The sequence below is a fragment of the Cetorhinus maximus genome, chromosome 1, assembly GCF_964194155.1.
Source record: "Cetorhinus maximus chromosome 1, sCetMax3.hap1.1, whole genome shotgun sequence".
In the NCBI taxonomy this organism is placed as follows: Eukaryota; Metazoa; Chordata; class Chondrichthyes; order Lamniformes; family Cetorhinidae; genus Cetorhinus; species Cetorhinus maximus.
Window position 1 is genome coordinate 69,523,305 of NC_135879.1, and position 18,419 is coordinate 69,541,723.

General features: G+C 42.5%; 1 protein-coding gene across 5 annotated transcripts in view; it reads left to right on the forward strand.

The window, feature by feature from the left end:
- The window catches only part of afap1 (actin filament associated protein 1), a 284,152-nt gene extending 275,525 nt beyond the window's left edge, over nt 1–8,627 (forward strand). For 3 of the 5 annotated variants that reach the window (XM_078542197.1, XM_078542215.1, XM_078542206.1), the window contains 3 exons: nt 2,652–2,756; nt 3,279–3,443; nt 7,532–8,627. In XM_078542197.1, the coding sequence (XP_078398323.1) occupies nt 2,652–2,756; nt 3,279–3,443; nt 7,532–7,558 (297 nt within the window). In that variant the 3' untranslated portion in view covers nt 7,559–8,627. The remainder of the gene's footprint in view (nt 1–2,651; nt 2,757–3,278; nt 3,444–7,531) is intronic. The other 2 variants (XM_078542224.1, XM_078542234.1) reach the window with 1 other exon arrangement.
- Nucleotides 8,628–18,419: the final 9,792 nt, after the last annotated feature.

An 18,419-nucleotide genomic window follows, 5' to 3' on the forward strand; every position in this document is an offset into this window, starting at 1 on the left:
TGCGTTGTCCTTTTCCACTGTGAAGACCGATGTAAAGTATTCATTGAGGACTGTATCCCACATCTTCCAGGTCCACACACAGATTACCTCCATGGTCCCCAATTGGCCTACTCTTTCCTTAGTTATTCTCTTGCTCTTTATATATTTAAACTCCCCTTTGAGTTTTCATTTACTCTACCCACAAATGCTTTCTCATGCATTCTGTTAGCTTTCCTAATTTCCTTTTTAAGATCCCCCCTGCACTTTTTATACTCCTCTCAGGGCTCTGCTGTATTGAGTCCTCAGTATCTGCCATAAGCTCTTTTTTTCTTAATCCTAACCTTTATGTCCCTTGACATCCAGGGTTCTCCGGACTTGGTCCTCCCCCTTTGTCTTATTGGGAACATATTTGCCCTGTACTCTAGCTGTTTCCTCCTTGAATGCCTCTCACTGGTCTGACAGTTTTATCTGCAAGTAGCTGGTCCCAGTCCACTTGAGCCAAATTGTGTTTCATCTTAGTAAAATTAGTCTTTCCCCAGTTTAGAACTTTTATTCCCGGCCCAACCTTATCCTTTTTCATAATTATCCTAAATCTAACTGAGTTATGGTCACTATCTCCAAAATGCTCCCCTATGATATGCCTTCCACCTGCCTGGGTTCATTTCCGAATATTAGGTACAGAACTGCCCTCTCCCTTGCTGGGCTTTCTATATACTGGCTAAAAAAGTTCTCCTGGATGCAACTTAAGAATTTTGCTCCCTCCCTACCTTGCACAGTAAAACGATCCCAGTTAATATTTGGGTAGTTAAAATCCCCTACTATTACTGCCTTATTCTTACACTTCTCTGAAATTTGATTACATATTTGATCCCCTATCTCTCCCTGACTGTTTGAGGGCCTATAGTACACACCCAAGAGCGTGTTTGCCCCTTTTATGTTTTTACTTCTACCCATATGACCTCATTTGATGATCCTTCCAGGATATCATCCCTCCTCACTGCTATAATTGATTCCTTGATCAATATTGCGATCCTCCCCTCCTCTTCTATCCCTCTCTCTATCTCATCTGAATACCCTATAACCACTAACAGTGGCCCTTGAGCAAGTTCTTAAGAGGGGTGGGGGAAATGGGTGAAGAGAGAATGAAAAGTCAAAGGTGTTGAGTAAAGTGTTGACATCAGGAGCACCTGATACTGACGTAACTACTGATGTAACTGTGATGCAATGTCACATGATTAAGAGACAGTTTTGGTGGGAAGCAGAAGTACAGCCTGGTACAGCGTACTGAGATATGCGTAAATCTATAAATAAACAAAAATGGTTTTTGACCGGTAACAGTCTATGGTACCATTCCTAGGGTAACAGGCAAACCCTAAAGAAACCCCATCTAGACTCCAAACCCAAGACGAAACAAAGGGGAGCACTCCACCTGCTTGTGGTTGCACATGAATGTATTTTTTAAAATGACCCTTTTATTGGCAGCTGCTTGCTAATTGTATTCAGGGCAGGGTATCTGCAGCAGCTCAGGCCTGGAACCTGCTGAACACGGGACAGCCCAGTTTCAGTGAAGTGTCTTAGAACAGGTGCTGGGCTCTTCATTAACACATGGTGTGATTTTCGAAAAGCTTGGTGACCCAATCTGGGCACTCATGTATTTCAGAAGCCTTTCAAGCACAGGACAGTGTCCGAGGACTTGCCTCCATTTTTCAACCTGACAGTGCAAGGTCCAGTTTCTACCCCTCTATCTCAAGATTTCATTTCAGCACTCACCTCAGTTGGCCACATTGTGAATTGGCATTGGTGAAGCTTGCCTCAATAGCTAAAACCACCTTCTTCTCAGTTACAGTGCACAATGTGCAACAAGGATGTGTAATGAAGAACAGTGTCAAAAAGAATCACCATTAAAGACAAACAAAGTGTCTTGTGGATCCTATCATCAAGTGGCCGGGGTTTAAATAAATCCCGGGACAGTCTGTCAGGTGAAGTAATCTGGCACTGCTTGGGGTAGCACAGTTTACTGGAAAGGGCACCTTACTGTCTGGAATGGTCTTTCACAACATTTCTCATGAGCTCATCTCTGTACAAGTGGCCCTGTTCTGTCTGCCTATGATGTGATGTTGTTGACAGCTCAGATTGTTCCTCTCTGAGGTGATGGCAGTGGTTGGAGACCTAATGGGAAAAGGGATAATGGAGTAAGAAATAATGGCCCAGATCTTCCGATCTCTGGAGAGTCGTACTCCAGAGGTACCCCGGAAGGTGCGCTAGGGGACCCCTTGGAAGCCCACATAAGGACTGCATGGGAATTGCTCAGGAAGTTTGAACTTCTGCTGGGCAAATACCCTCTGAAACGCCGATTTAAAGTTTGAGACTTCGGATGGTTCCAACTTACTTAGCAGAATAGTTACCCTGGAAAAGTTAGAAAGATTAAAACCAATCCTAACTCCTGCATAACTATACTACTGATATCGGCCGCACCCACCCCTCCACCAATGACCCCACCACTGGTCGCCTCCTGAACCCCCCCAACCAACCCCCACCACGCTGCATTCTATCCACTCACCCACATACCTTACACACCTACCTTCTCTCCCAAGCTTGTCAAAGTGACATTTAAACTTACCGGAATGTGGCAGCTGATGCTGTAAAAAGGGGGCGTGGTTTTGTTTCCCCAGACGCTCCTACACTACTCTGAAGGACTCCAGAAGCAGCGACGCTCCACATTTCTCAGCAGGCCAGGGTTGGAAGTCCAGACGAGAAATGTGGAGCTTCAGTCTAAGGTAGGAAAATAGGAGCGGAGTGGCAATCCAACGATGATTGGGCCGAATCTACTGTGGAGTGACAATGTAAAGAATTACAGACAGTACTTTCTAGTTCTGATGTTGTGCTATGCTAGCTGGTAAACCAATGAAAATGACATTGCTGTACAATATTGGTCTACTGGTCTTGGCTGGTCTCCTTTCTCAGTTAGGGAATGGTGTGTACTACACAGAAATGAGTTATTGGAGAAAATAAAATGTAGATAATACCACTTCTCTTCCCCAAGCTTCCGAGGGTAGGTTTCTTTTGTTGTGTGCAGTAAAACAGTGAATGGGCCCCTACTGCTGCTACACGTAATGCCTATATAAAACCTTTTTTAATATTTGTATTTAACAGAAAGCAAAATGGAAATGTTAGCATTTCTGTTTCCAGTGTCTCAACACAATTAGAGGTTTACAGAATATTTACGTGTAACACAGAGGGCAGGTAGGGAAACCTCTGAATTTTGAAATATTTATTGCATTATTTATGGTTCCTTTCAGTCCCCTGTGTTCATGCATCGCACCCTGGACAATTCTCCAGCTTCCAGCTGTGATACAAGTGACACTGAGCCATCCTCGCTGCCTGTGAATGCAGCTGTTCTCGGAAGAAGACCACCTTCCATGGTTTCTTCCCCAAGTCGAGGCCATGTTCGCAGGAAGGCCAAGGTACACAAGACTAGCACAGCATTGCTTATTCCCTCATTTCACAGAAACTCATTGTTGCAGATATCTGAAATGTAAGCAGCTGCCCAAGCAATTAGGAAACATTCCACAAATAGCACCGTTTGGACCTGGGAGGCATCATCTTATATTACTGGCATTAGTTTCAAGTGAAAACTACTCTCAAATCATAAAAACCAGAGCTCAGTGCACGTGACCTGATATGTACTGTAGCAGCATACATCTTGTGTGGGATGAACAGTTTCACACAGTGAAATACCCTGAATTTGCAAAAGGTTGTCTTCAGCCATTGAGGCCACCAAAGTTGCAACAGGAGATCCCCCACGGAAATTCAAGATCAACACTTTCTAGCAACAGGAAATTTGTTCTTGGGCTGTGGGTACAGCAGTGATTAATGGCCATTGCTAGTAGTCTTGAATGCATTATGGCCCCTGTATTAGTGGGGACGGTATGCAAGCGTAATAGCAGGGGAGAACATGGAACGCTTGACCGGGGGTGTGGAGGTGGTTGCGGCAAGGAGGTCCTGACAGTATTAACAGCAGGACCTCATTATCATCGCATTCTCTATTTCCCACACAGCAGTTGGCCAGATTGATGGGCTGATCTAGTGGGAAAGCCAGCAATCCCTGACAATCGGGAGATAGTTAAGCATGGTCGGGTGTGGGCTAGCGGAGTCGGAGTCTGGCGATCAGGAGCAAGAAAGGTAGAGATTAGGGCTTGAGCTTAGACCTCAGGACCAAATAGATTTGGAGCCTGGCAGGCGGCTCGAGATCAGGGCTTGGTCCTGACAGGATTGGGGGTCACGGATTGCAGCAGTGAGGAGAGATGGTGATCGGCAGAAGAGATGCTGAGTGCTTCCTCGAGGGACCGGGGGCAGAACTATTGCTCTTCTTAACTCATAAAAGAGTTCTAAAAGTCACTAATCTGCTTAACTGGGCAGCTCTCATCTCCCTTTCACTGACGGGTTTTCTGAGCCCTGGGGCAACATTTCCCCCCATCGGGGGGGATGTGCGAGAGTGGGCGCGGGTGGGTGGGTTCCTGATCGGTGCCCCCGATTGGGGGCGCGCTGCCATTTTATGTGGGCAAGCCAATTAAGGTCCACCCAGCATGATGTCCGCCAGGAAGTGCTATGTGCTCCCTGCGTGGGCGGTGGTGGTGGTCGGGTGGGGGGGTGGGGGGGGGGGAGTTCCGAGCCGGCAGTGTGCTCTTTCACGCAAGCACACGAAATAGCGCACAGATCTCCCTGAGGCAAAATGCTGCCTCGGGGAGATTGGCTCAGATTTGAATCTTCAAATAAAGACGAGAAAAAAATGCCACTGCCATGCCCCCTCATGTGACACTGTCACCTGAGTTGGGACATGTCCATAACTTTTATTTTGAAATATTCTGAGATTTTTAAATCACCCATGAAACCTCATCCCGCCCATGAATGAAGTTTCATGCTTTTTCAGAAGCCCGCCAGGGCTCCCGGCCTGCCCGCCAACTTTAAGGTTGGACAGGCAGGTCCATTAATGATTTCAATTAGTTTTTTTAATAGCCTTAATAGGCCGTTGACAAGTCGGTGGGCGCGCCTGCCGACCTGAAAATCTAAATGATGCGGGGTGACGTCAGGACGCACGCCCACGTCATTTTATGCACCGGCAAGCGGGCCCCACCCCTGCTCGCTGGACAGAAGATTCTGTCCCTGGGAAACCGAGCTGGTAAACGTTACATTTAAATCCTAACTGCCTTGTGGGAGCATAATTTACATTTATTAATAAAGTCTCTTGCCTCTCCAAGATGGGACACCCACACGCTGTGAAGTCTGCTGCTGTGGAAATGGTGATGGGCACATACATAGCAGGTTGGGTTGCATTCTCTGATTATCAGTTTTTAAATGATCCTCTCCACCTGTCATGGAAGAGTAGTATCAAGGCCAGTGAGTCATCCTGAGTTACATTAAAGCCCAGTAAGATTTTGGACCTATCAGATAAGGCCCAATCCCTTGCCCAACAGATATTAATGAACCAGTTGGATTTTTATGTAACACCCTTGCATGAAAAGTTCAGTTAATCATTTAAAATCTGAGATCAATAGATTTTTGCAAGCCCTGGGTTTTAAGGGACATGGAGCCAAGTCAGCTGAATGGAGATCAGATACAGATCACCCATGATCTCCATTGAATTGGATGAGAACAGGCTTGAGGTACTGAATGGCCTCCTCCTGTACCTGTGTTCTGAACACAGCAGCTTTTGTGGCCATTTTCTGTTGCTGACAAATTACCCAACATATTGAAGTTGGGTTCACAACTTGCCGTGTTGGAATTGGAACTCTTGAGCGTTTGGTTGCTACTTTGGTAGCATCGCCATCAGGGTACCATAGTCTCTTTGTACCAATGTTTTTTCTCAGGTGAAATGTTCCATCGGTCTCTTTCCTTTGGGTGGGAAGGTGCAGTTTGGCTTCCCTTCTGTTTGACAATTAAAGGTCATGAAGAAGTAAAATTAGGGGAGGAAAGTAATTTAAACCTAACCCACTTGGAGGCAGACTGATGGGATCAGCACGGCCAGGCATTTTACACCTCATCCAATTTTAATTTCTGTTCTCAGTTCCCCACTGGCAGGTTAGGTTAAAGTTGTCACCCCACCACCCCGATAAAGGGAAATTCATTAACCTCAAGTGGAACCCAGGGCTAAATTTTACACGGAGTGAGTGGCCCTGCCCGCTAGCTGAAAAGTTGGGGGGGCGAGTCCATTCCACTAGCCTGGGAAGGCATGACTGGATATTATGGTCATCAGGCCATAAAACTGAGTGGGGAGGTGTTGGTGTAGTGGTATTATCACTGGACTAATAATCCAGAGACCCAGGTTTGAATTCCACCACTGCAGATGATGGAATTTGAATCCAGTAAAAGTCTGGAATTAAAAGTCTAATGATAAGCATTGTTATAAGAACCTGTCAGGTTCACTAATGCCCATTAGGGAAGGAAATCTGCTGTCCTTACCTGGTCTGGCCTTCAGACCCACAGCAATGTGGTTGGCTCAATGTGGGATGGGCAATAAATGCATGGCCACATCCCATGAATGAATTAAAAAAAGAGGTGCCTGAGTTTGTGGCTTTCAGCCCGTCAGCTCCAAGATTTGCTGGCTGGCTAGCAGTCCCAGCAGCTGGTAGAGATGGCCTTTGACTACTTCACCCCCACTAGTCCCCCACACGGAACCATAGCATTGGACTGGAAAGTAAGTAGGTGGTCTTGCCAGGCCAGTCAGGTGGGTGGGGGCAGTGATGGGGAAGTTGGTGGTGATTCAAGTGGGGGCAATCCTTTCTGCTGGGTGTCCCTCCATTTGGCACACCCAAACAGGAGGCACCCCACCAAGTCCACAGGCAGTCCTCAATCAGCCCAAGGGTGGACGTGTGGCCTGACACACTCTGTCATTGGTAAACTACCAGTGGAGGTGGGTAGGTGATTGGCATGGCATCCTCCACCATACCACCTGACTTTACACCCTGCCAGCCTGCTCCCAGGAGTATGTGGGGGGGAGGGTTGTGGTTGGGATGTAAAATTCCAGCATAGTTTGTTATCATGAAATATACAGGAGCAAGGTGGTCTTCATGAGTAACATAGGTCATAAAGCAACCATTCCACTAATAATTGCACTCTGAGGTTCATAGTGCAATTAAAGAACAGAAAATTCTTTGTTTACTTTAACCTCGATTTTATGATCAGTGACCTAGCATCTCTGTCAGTTAGCCACAACAGATCCAGACATGGTGTGACACCCACAGTGATGGAAACCTTTGAGAAGCATACCACTAAAGTCACCTGTTTCTTTCAAGCATGCTACATGTGTTGCCTCATATCTGCAATTAATCATGTACTGTAACCTTGTCCTTGAACTGGAAAAATCCAAAACCTCATGTGAGTGAGAACATTGATTGTAGCCGGTATTCATGACTGCAAACTCATTGAACAAGCATCTTCCATATGGTACTTTTTCTTATTTAAATAAAATCAGGAGACTTGAAAAAAATTACAAGAACCTATTCAAATAGAAAACAACTAATAGTTGTTCTCACTTTTTCATTTTGTTTTGTAGGAATGGGAGTTGAAGACTGGAACATAAAAACAAAAAAGGAAGGGTTCCCTTTTTAAAATATTTATTTCCTTAAACAATATGTACCAGACCGGAAGCACTGCTACTGAGTCCTTCAATTCAAAAATCTACAAGGCCTGCATGGTCCTCGAATAAGTTGTGGAAAACTAGGAGCTATTCCATGTTGAAGTGTATCTTATGGTCCTGGATCAATGCTGAAAGTTTTTTAATTGTACCCTCCCTCCCCGACCCCACCATCGTTGATTGGCTAAATGTATTACTTACAGCATGGACTCTGCAAACAGAACACTTGTTCAAGAATGTCATGTCATTTTAGTGGATAAATGTCACAATTATAAAATAATCAGACAAGGAATGACAATTAAGGAACCCCTAATACAAAGAGAAACATATATATTTATTACAACAAAGGCATTTTACATTGCCTTTTTAAGTTATGATTATATTGAAAGTGTGTGTTTTGTGTAAGGTGCTCCCTCAAACAAAGAGCTACATAATAAAACAGTAGCCCTGGTAAGTTCTGCAGTAGCCACTCAATTTTGAAAGTTGACACCTGTTTTTATTGTTACTCATCCTAATTTGATGAGACGTTCACATGTTTTCCAGGAACAATGTATGATTTGCTACAACATTCGGGCATTATTCTAACTCAAGTCAAAACCCATTCACTTAGACAGAGTTAAAATCGAGCCCATCGTGTATTGGTTCATTAAAGATAAAAATCACAGCTTGTATTTTCCATTCAAGCTTGATTTTGGTTCTTAAAAATGTTTGTTCAGTTATAGATTCAAAATATTGTACTTGTCATTTACTGTAGTTTATGTCATTCCACAGATTTTCTAAAATAGTAACTTCATTTCACCTACAATGAAGAGGGTTTTGATACACAGGCAACTTTTGATATATAGACATGCGATATTGGTAAAGAATTTAAGTTTTGATGTAAGATAGTTGATGTGCTTTTGTACTTCATGGAAAATGTAATTATGTATAATTTTATTTGAACTAAGTCCATATTTTAAAATTATTTGTCAAGATTCCCATGATTTCAATTATGAAGAATTAAATATAAAATATGAAAACAACAAAAAAAAATGTGAACTACAAATAGTTTTTGGATAGGGTTTGTGTTTCTGTGCAGCATTGATGATTAATCCCGAATTTCAACAATGCACATGAGGCCTACTTGGCTGTACTATTTTTTTTTCAGACTTTTATCAGCAATTTATTTCAATATTATTCATTGTCATCATAATCATATTAAGGACAGAAAATACAGGAAACATTCGGCAGTCAGGCAGCATCTGTGGAGAGAGAAACAGAGTTAACATTTTGGGTCAATGACCCGCTGAGTGTTTTCAGCATTTGTCATTTTTATTTCAGATTTCCACCATCCACAGCATATTGCTTTTGTTTTAGAGCATAATCATATTGTTGCTTCTTATTAGGACAAATGATTTGTTACTGCTCATATCTAGTCAGAAGGGCACATTTTCACTGGCTCTAAAACCTTTTATACAAAGTTGCAAAACTTGGACAGAAAATTTAGAAATTTGTGGAACTTATTGTGGGTGTGCCATATCCCACCAAATCACTTGCCCTGGTTATTATGATAAAAATACATTTTATATATATATATCTCTCTTTCTCAAATCTGAAATAGTATTACTAGAATCTGGCAAAATAATTGATAACATGGGAAAATATTACAACTGTGTTAGTAAATCTTCCAGAAAACTAACATATATTTTGTCAAAAGAAATTACATCCAATTACCGTGCCTTACATTGTTATTTGTGCCAATTCATAGTCCTCATCTTCTAATATGTAATATTTTACAGCAGAATATCAGGCCATTCGGCCCAACAGGTCCAAGCCGGTGCTTATGATTACCAACCTCCACCCATCTTACTTCCTCTAACCCTAGCAATGTATCCTTCTATTCCTTTCTCCCTCATGTGCATACCCAACTTCCCATTAAATACATTTATCATACTCACTTCAACTACTTTTTAAAGGTTTTAGCTACGGGTTTCACTTTCGTATCCCTGAAAACTTGTAAGCAAAGTATCAGGGACTCATTCTGTGACAAACTTAATTTGTGCAATTATGTTTAAGCTTTGATTGCAACCAGCCTTATTGATGGAAGAGATCAATTGCATAGCACCAGACAGTAAAAGTGAACACAAAAGAATATGTTCTTTCAAAATGTTTTAACATCAATCTTTTCACTGCTAAATTGATAATTGCCAAATAATATTGTTGAGGATTAGTCTTCTCTTTTTGTACAAATGTGATTCAATGACATGATTTCCATCTCAAAAATATTATGGGGCCTCTGCGAGGCTTTAGTGCGACGAAGATTATGCAGAAAATTTCTAGGCTCCTCTTCAATCCCCATTTAATATCCAGATTTCTGAAATATTCCCAATTTTGGTGAAATACAACACAAATTTCAGTTATGATCTTTAGTGCCAAACCACAAAAAGTCAACCTGTGTAGTTATGGACTATAAATGTGGTGTTGAAATGTAATGTTTATCTAACCTCTTCGAAGGAAAAAACTTTTTAATATGAATCATTTTTACTTTCAGCTGCGAGTCTGTTAACAATAAGCATTAATTATGGGCTATGTCTGTTAGTAGAAATCAGAGACAAATACCCAGGCTGTGATGCATTGCAATAGAACTAGACCTTGTGTTTAAAGACATTAACAAGTGAATTTCTATGTTTTTAATGGCTCAGTGTTCTGTTCCACATTGCCAGAAATGCCACAGGCCAATATTGAAAGAAATGTGCCATCACTGGTGCTTTAGTCCCTAGGTGTTTGGGTAAAGTGTATTGGGATCTGGAGATATGCCTGCTGGGCTGGGGCTAATTTCCTTATTTTTAACATATGAAGCAAACAAGCATTACATTGGCAACAAGGAGACAGTCAGGGCAGTTCTCAACTTCTGCTTGAAAGGGGTGCAAAGGTGGGTGGAGCATTGAAAGACCTGAATCATATTTGGCTTTGTGACCTCATTCAAATGCTGCTAGTGAGCTGGGCAACGGCTACATTTGTCAGGACCCTTCTTTTAGGTGACCCTTTGCACAGACATTATTTGAATCCTGAAATGAAGTTCTTGCATGTGTTTTGGACCCATTTGTTAAATTCTTCAAGACAAGTTGGACAGCACAAGCTGCGACTAGGTTTTCCAGATCTGCAGTAGCCCAACTTAAAGGGATTACTAGAGGCCACTGTAGAAACCGAGACTCGCTCTCAGGCCATTGTTGGTGAGGCAGCCAGCCCAAACTGTAGCCCAGCAAAGAAGCAAGTTGCCCATGGAGGAGGCAGCAGCTCACAGCAATCATTACATTGATACCCAGGCCTAGTCTATTGAAACTTGACTAAATGCTCCCAAAAATGGGCCATAATTAATTTCCACCCCAATAGTTAAAAAATTCTTTTACCCAGTAGATTTCTTTCCTATCAGGGAATGCGTAATAGATGCTTGCTTTGATCTCTACTTGCTGCACCCTGAAATTTTTCTGTAGTATTTTTTGTATATAAAATTGACAACTACTATTTGTCTTCCTGTCCAAATTGAGTTGCTACTTTACAATAATATCCAATCCTCACATTTGCATTCTTTAAATCATGCAGCTTTTTCAGGATATTCAATCAGTTACTCCAACAGTTTTCACCACATTGACTTTGTGCATGTCACAATGTCCTGTCGTTGCCTTTGTTGCATATGTGAGAGCTGCCTTCCTCTGCATAAAGATTTACCAACCAATAAATAAGCTCTATTCTGGACAAAGTTTATTTTCATTTTTCTTCAAAGTTCATACACAATCATTTAGTTTAATTAACTTGTTATCTAGCTGCCTGACGAGCAGACCAATCACTGCTGGAGGTGTGTCGTCATTGGCTACTATTTATTTGTCTTTGCTTATTATGAAATTACATACCTGCCAGTGGAAAACTTACACTGTGACTTTAACAAATCAGCATTTAGAAAGGAAAAAGGGCAATCCTCTGATTTTTTTTCCAGAAAAAAAGAACCCCAGCAAATATACGCAATAAGAATGTTATTAATTCTATACCTAGATGTGTTTCGCTTTCGTAAATTATTTTCATTCTGATGCAGTGTGATTTCTTGTGTTTCCATTTGCAAGCTGTCTTCTAAAGGCTTAAGATGACTGACGAAGCTGTGCACTTCTGCCATTCATGAACTTGGTTCTCATAGAGTTTGAATGTATTTTAAAAGAATTATTTTATAAATTGGCATTCCTGGCACACAGTATGGAATTCAGGCAAATTGATGACTTGCGGATCCTCATTGCGCAAATTCCTTACATGAGCTTGGCAAGCAAAGCTTTGTGTGTCTGGAGTGCAAATTCATTGATGAGTCTGCATTATGAAAACTGGCCTCACAAAAAAAGCCAATTTATTTGTTATAAATTTCTTTGAGCTGGAATCATTACTTTGCAGCCAGACCATAACCCCGCCTCCTACAAGTTTCCTGAGGTTGGCCTCCCAATTAGGTCCTTAATGTTGTGAGCCCTTGTTCAATGTGTGCAAATGCCCTTGATTCCAGAAAGTGAGATGGATTCAGGAATATAGCTAATGAATAGCAGATATTTTGTTCGTCCAAAAAAACCTCCCAAGGACATCTGGCCTCAGTATTGTTTATTTAAAAAAGACAAATGTAAATTTGTGCAGAATTCTCTCATCCAATATGTAAATATTTTTCTTTTTACAACAGTACTTGCAGTTCAAGGGTAATACAATTATTAAGACAGAGTTTTTGACTGAAGTTTATTTCCCAGTGTGTCATTGAGCCAAGTAGACCAGGAGGAATCTGTCAAAATTCATGGGGATGCTGTTTGCTGGATTCCATTTTTCTTTGCACACGTGCATTAGGCAGTAAGAATTTTACATCTTATTGCCATCCAGTGAAACCTGGAAACATGGGGTGAGCATAGCCAACTCTTTTGCCCCACAATGCAATTGCCTGCCAACGTTTGCTGTCTAGGCTCCTGTGTATAGATTGCTACTTCTTTATCATACCACAATACACTTTGCTACATCATATGTCAGCAAGCAGCAGGATTGGAGATAATTAAAAAAGAGAAAAAATAAATTGAACTGTATGAGAAACTGAGGCATGAATGAGAGAATGTGTGAATTTAAGCTGAAATATTGCCTACCGCATCTGAACTGAATTCATTCCTAGTATTCCCCACCCTTATTTAGCCGATATTTAGGAGTGGAATTGAATTTTCTATTAGGCAAATCTAATTTCTTTTGTGCTGTGACTAAATATCCTGTATATAAGACCGTTTATTAAACTATGCTGATGATACATGCAAGTCAACCAAGAGGTTTCGAACCACAGCTTCACTGTGATGTAAATAGAGCATCTGTTTTCTCTGTAGTAATAGCCAAATGCTGGACTGTAACCTTACTGATTTTTGGGTTTTTTTTTAACTAAATTAAGTGACAATTATACACATCTTGTATAAACCAAGCTTGTAAATGATATCCTATTATTTCTGCACCTTAGTGTTTGACTTTTATCTGTAAACTGTTAATGTTTTTGTGTATTATTCCAAATCATACCAGTTTTTTAATGCAATACAAAAATACATTGTATATTAAAATAAAATGAATACAAGAATTTGGATTCTTTTTGTGACAGCTTTTCCTACACAGGATGGAACCCATAGTTAATGAATGCTGTTGGATGTGATGTGTACTACTAAATCTGTTTCGAGCAGGCCCACACATTGCTTTATGCTTACAGGCTATGAACTCTACAGCTGACTGACACTGCTGATGTTTTCAGGTTAACTCTGGGTAAGAAATCTGTTGCTGCTTTTTAACTGCAAACAAAATGCCTGAAATTTTCAGTAAATTTTACAATGATTTCTTGGTATTGGAAGTCAGAAGATTTTTTTTCCCCTCTTACCGGTAGTATTGAAATATAAACTCCTCTTCCCCAATTGCCTTTAAGCCACATGTTAACAGGCAGACCAATCTCTGCAGGCACTTTGGAACCAGAGATTAGAAGGCACAGGGTGTAGCCAGCAATGCCCCTCTGAATATTCTGTCCTCGGGTGCTCCACTAGTTTCACTGGTTGAATCATCCCACAGCACAGCAGCAGGCAGAGTGTTTCTTCTCCCAGAAAGATTTGATATTCAGGCTTCTAGGAAATACAACACTGTATCGTGTTGTTTTCGGAGGGGAAGACAGGCTGATTTCTGACCTAAAATGCTTCTTTAAAATGTGAATTTTCTTTTTGTATTCTTGCTAGAATTTTGTGAAACAGTCAGTCTTTTAAAGGAATACATGAATTTCAGTGCTCTGCCCAAGGCTAAAATGTCTGATTGATACAATGCTCTGGAACAGACCTTTGTTTTACAGAATAAAAATGGTTCAGTTGAAAACCACGGCCCAAGTGCATCCATCATATTCTTGTCATGCTAATATTTTTCTCAAAAACCTTGAAACAGAAAATCATCTTGCAAGTATTGATTTTAGATATATATTAGCCTCTGCATTTTTAAGATCAGCAGCTGAAGTCTGGGCTGATAAAATTCAGCCTAAGATAAATAACTGATACTTACAGACTGAACAGATGAAATATACCAGGCATCACAAACATAATCTCACATCAAATACAGATTTCTTCAGGTATCATGCTTGCTTTAAAATGTAAAGTGCAACCCTGAACCAAAATTTTTCAAGTAACAATAATATTGAATGGATCCATCATTGCATCGATCTGAGAGAATTATAGTCTTCAAGAAACTACACTGACAACTTTTCACCCTAATATCAAAAGTGCTCAAAGAGCTAATCAAAAGTGCATAGTTTTAATGTCAAATGTTGAGTGTTACTGCACACTTATGGGTCAATTGTGTACCTATATACTCGTGTAAAAGTCGAATTTCTGAGGGCCCCTTTTTTTAGGCAAGAAGTCAGACATAAACGATCCCACAACCAACAGATCAGATCTAAACTCTGTAGTCCTGCCACATCCAGTCGTGAATGATGGTGGACAATTAAACAGCTAACATGAGGAGGAAGCTCCACACATCAGTGTAAAAGACAAGGCTGTAGCATTGGTAACCATCTTTGGCCAGAAGTGCTGGGTGGCTGATCCATCTTGGCCTCCTCCAGGGGTGCCCAGCATCACAAATATCAGTCTTCAGCCAATTCAATTCACTCAACGTGATGTCAAGAAACAGCTGAAGGCACTGGATACTGCAAAGGCTATGGGTTCCGACAATGTTCTGGCAATAGTACTGAAGGCTTGTACTTCAGAACTAGCTGCGCCCCTAGCCAAGCTGTTCCAGGACAGCTACAACACCGGCATCCACCCAGCTATGTGGAAAATTGCCCAGGTATGTCTCATCCACAAAGCAGGACAAATCCAACCCGGCCAATTACAGTCCATCAGTCTACTCTCGATCATCAGCAAAGTGAGTGTGAGAGATCAGTGTGCTTGCACACGAGCAGGGGAGAGACCTCATCCTGAGTGAGACACAGCCAGAGTGAACGTGGGTATTGGCAATTTGGTGCACAGTGGGAATTCAGTGCAGAGGGGAAGAGGTGCTCTTTGCATTTTTTCTTTGCTATCAAACTTGTTAAATCTTCAGAGAGTGGTCATGCCCTGCTGCAGCAGTAGAGGCTACAAGGGAGAGAACTGACTGGTAAGTAGTGGGTAAGGTCAGGTAAGTATTTACTACTTCTATCGCTTATAGTTTAAGGTCTTTTTGTGGTTTATAGTTTGTATATTCTGTAATAACGAGGATCAGGAAAGAAGGGCCCTAGAGTAATTGATTTAAAAGGTTTAATTTAAAGGGATAAGTCATGGCAGGAGAGCTCAAAGCCGTGGTGTGCTCCTCGTGCTCCATGTGGGAAGCCGGGAACATTTCCAGTGCCCGGGACCAGCATGTGTGCAGGAAGTGTGTCCAGCTGCAGCTCCTGGAAGCTTTGGTTTCAGAGCTGAAACGGCAGCTGTGGAGCATCCGCGAGTCTGAGAGCATTGTGGATAGCACATTTAGAGAGGTGGTAACACCGCAGCTGAAGGGACTTGAGGAAGGATGGGAATGGGTGGCCACCAGGCAGTCCAAGAGAAACAGGCAGGTAGTTCAGGAGTCCCCCAGGGTCCCGCTCACAAATTGGTATTTGATTTTGGAGGCTGATGAGGGCACTGGTTCCTCCAGGGAATGCAGACAGAACCAAGCTTCTGGCACCACAAGTGGCCTGTCTGTACAAGAGGGGAGGAAGAGAGGGAGAGCAATAGTAATAGGGGATTCTATAGTCAGGGGAACAGATAGGCACTGCTGTGGCTGTCAATGTGACTTCAGGATGGTGTGTTGCCACCCTGGTGCCAGGGTCCGGGATGTCACTGAACGGCTGCAGGGCATCCTGAAGGGGGAGGATGATAAGGCAGAGGTCATGGTACATGGTACCAATGACATAGGTAGAAAGAGGGATGAGGTCTTGCATCAGGAATTCAGGGAGTTGGGCAGTAGACTGAAAAGCAAGACCTCTCTGATCTCTGGATTACTCCCAGTGCCACGTGCTAGCGAGCACAGAAATAGGAGAATTGTGCAGATGAATACGTGGCTTAAGAGTTGGTGTAGGAGGGAGGGTTTTAGATTCCTGGATCACTGGGACCGTTTCTGGGGAAGGTGGGACCTGTACTAGCGGGATGGTCTACATCTGAACCAGAGCGGGACTAACATCTTTGCAGGCGGATTTGCTAGTGCTGTTAGGAAGAGTTTAAACTAATTCGGTAGGGGGAGGGGACACAGAACGTTAGCAGAATAGGGACACATCATAATACAGTAAAACAATCAAGTCAGAGGGAGTACAGCTGCATTAGGTTTCAAGGGTGTAAGGCAAGGCTGGACGGCCTCTACTTTAATGCCTGGAGTATACAGGTAAAACGGATGAGTTAAGGGTGAGGATTGACACGTGGAATTGTGATATAGTAGCCATCACAGAGATGTGGTTGAGGGAGGGGCAGGATTGGCAGCTCAACATTCCGGGATATAGAATCTTCAGGCGAGACAGGGGAGGGGGTAAAAGAGGAAGAGGCATTGCATTATTAGTTAAGGAGTCAGTTACTGCTGTAAGCAGAGATGAAATCTTGGAGGGGGCATCGAATGAAACTTTGTGGGTAGAGCTTAGGAATAAAAAAGGGGCAGCCACATTATTAGGTCTTTATTATAGACCCCCAGAGAGTCAGTGGGAAATTGAGGAGCAAATGTGTGCACAATTTGCGGAGGTGTGTAAAAACAATAACAATAGGGTAATTATATTAGGTGGTGTCAACATTCCCAACATTAATTGGGATAGACAAAGTGTTAAGGGCTTGAATGGAGTGGGTTTCTTGAAATGTGTATAGGAGAACTTTTTATGTCAACATGTAGAGGGCCCAACAAGGGATGGCACAGTGCTGGACCTAATTCTGGAGAATGAAGCCGGACAGGTGGCTGAGGTGGTGGTGGGGGAGCATTTTAGTGATAGCGACCACAACATGGTACAATTTAAGCTTGTTATGGGCAAAGGAATAGACAAGTTGCAAAAAGATGTTCTGGATTGGGGGAGAGCGGATTTTAATAAAATAAGGCAGGATCCGTCCAAGGTAGATTGGGAACAGTTACTTGTGGGGAAATCTACAGAGGAACAGTGGAGGGCATTCAGAAAGGAAATGGGGAGGGTACAGTCTCAACATGTTCCCTCTAGGGTGATAGGAAGGAATAACAAGCCCAGAGAACCATGGCTGACCAGAGATATTCAGGATACGATGAGAAGGAAAAGAGAGGCTTTTAGCAGGTACAAGGGGAACAAATCAGCGGAGGCATTAGTGGAGAACAGAAAGTGCAGGGTGGAGCTGAAGAAAGCAGTTAGAGCAAAGAGGGGATATGAGAAAGCTCTAGCTGGTAAAAGTGGGGAAAATCCCAAGATATTCTGTAAGTGTATCAATGGGAAGAGGATAACCAGGGAAAGAGTAGGGCCCATTCGGGACCAAGGGGGCAATCTATGGGTGGAGCCAGAGGACATCGTTAGAGTGTTGAACAAATACTTCACATCCATCTTCGACCAAGAAAATGAGGATGAAGGTATTGAACTTGGGGGGGAAGAGACTGTGAGGTTCTTGAGCAAATTGATATAGGGAGTGACAAGGTATTGGAGGTGTTGGCAGGCTTAAAAGTGGACAAATCTCCAGGTCTGGATGATTTGTGTCCCAGACTGCTGAGGGAGGCAAGGGAGGAGATTGCAGGGGCTCCGACCCAAATTTTTAATTCCTCTCTGACCACGGGGGAGGTGCCAGAGGACTGGAGAACAGCTAATGTGGTTCCACTATTTAAGAAGGGTTGTAGAGATAAGCCAGGGAACTGCAGACCAGTAAGTCTCACGTCAGTGGTAGGGAAACTATTGGAGAAAATTCTGAAGGAAAGAATCTATTTCCGCTTGGGGAGGCAAGGTTTGATCAGGGATAGTCAGCCTGGCTTTGTCAGAGGGAGGTCATGCTTATCAAATTTGATTGAATTTTTTGAGGAGGTGACCAGTGCGTAGATGAGGGTAGTGCAGTTGATGTAGTTTATATAGATTTCAGCAAAGCCTTTGACAAGGTCCCACATGGGAGACTTATAAAGAAGGCAAATGCACATGGGATACAGGGTAATTTGATAAGGTGGATTCAAAATTGGCTTAGTTGTAGGAGACAGAGGGTGATGACAGAAGGATGCTTTAGTGACTGGAAGCCCGTGTCCAGTGGCGTACCACAGGGATCTGTGCTGGGTCCCCTATTATTCGTCATTTATATAAGCGACATAGATGACTATGTGGGGGGTAGGATTA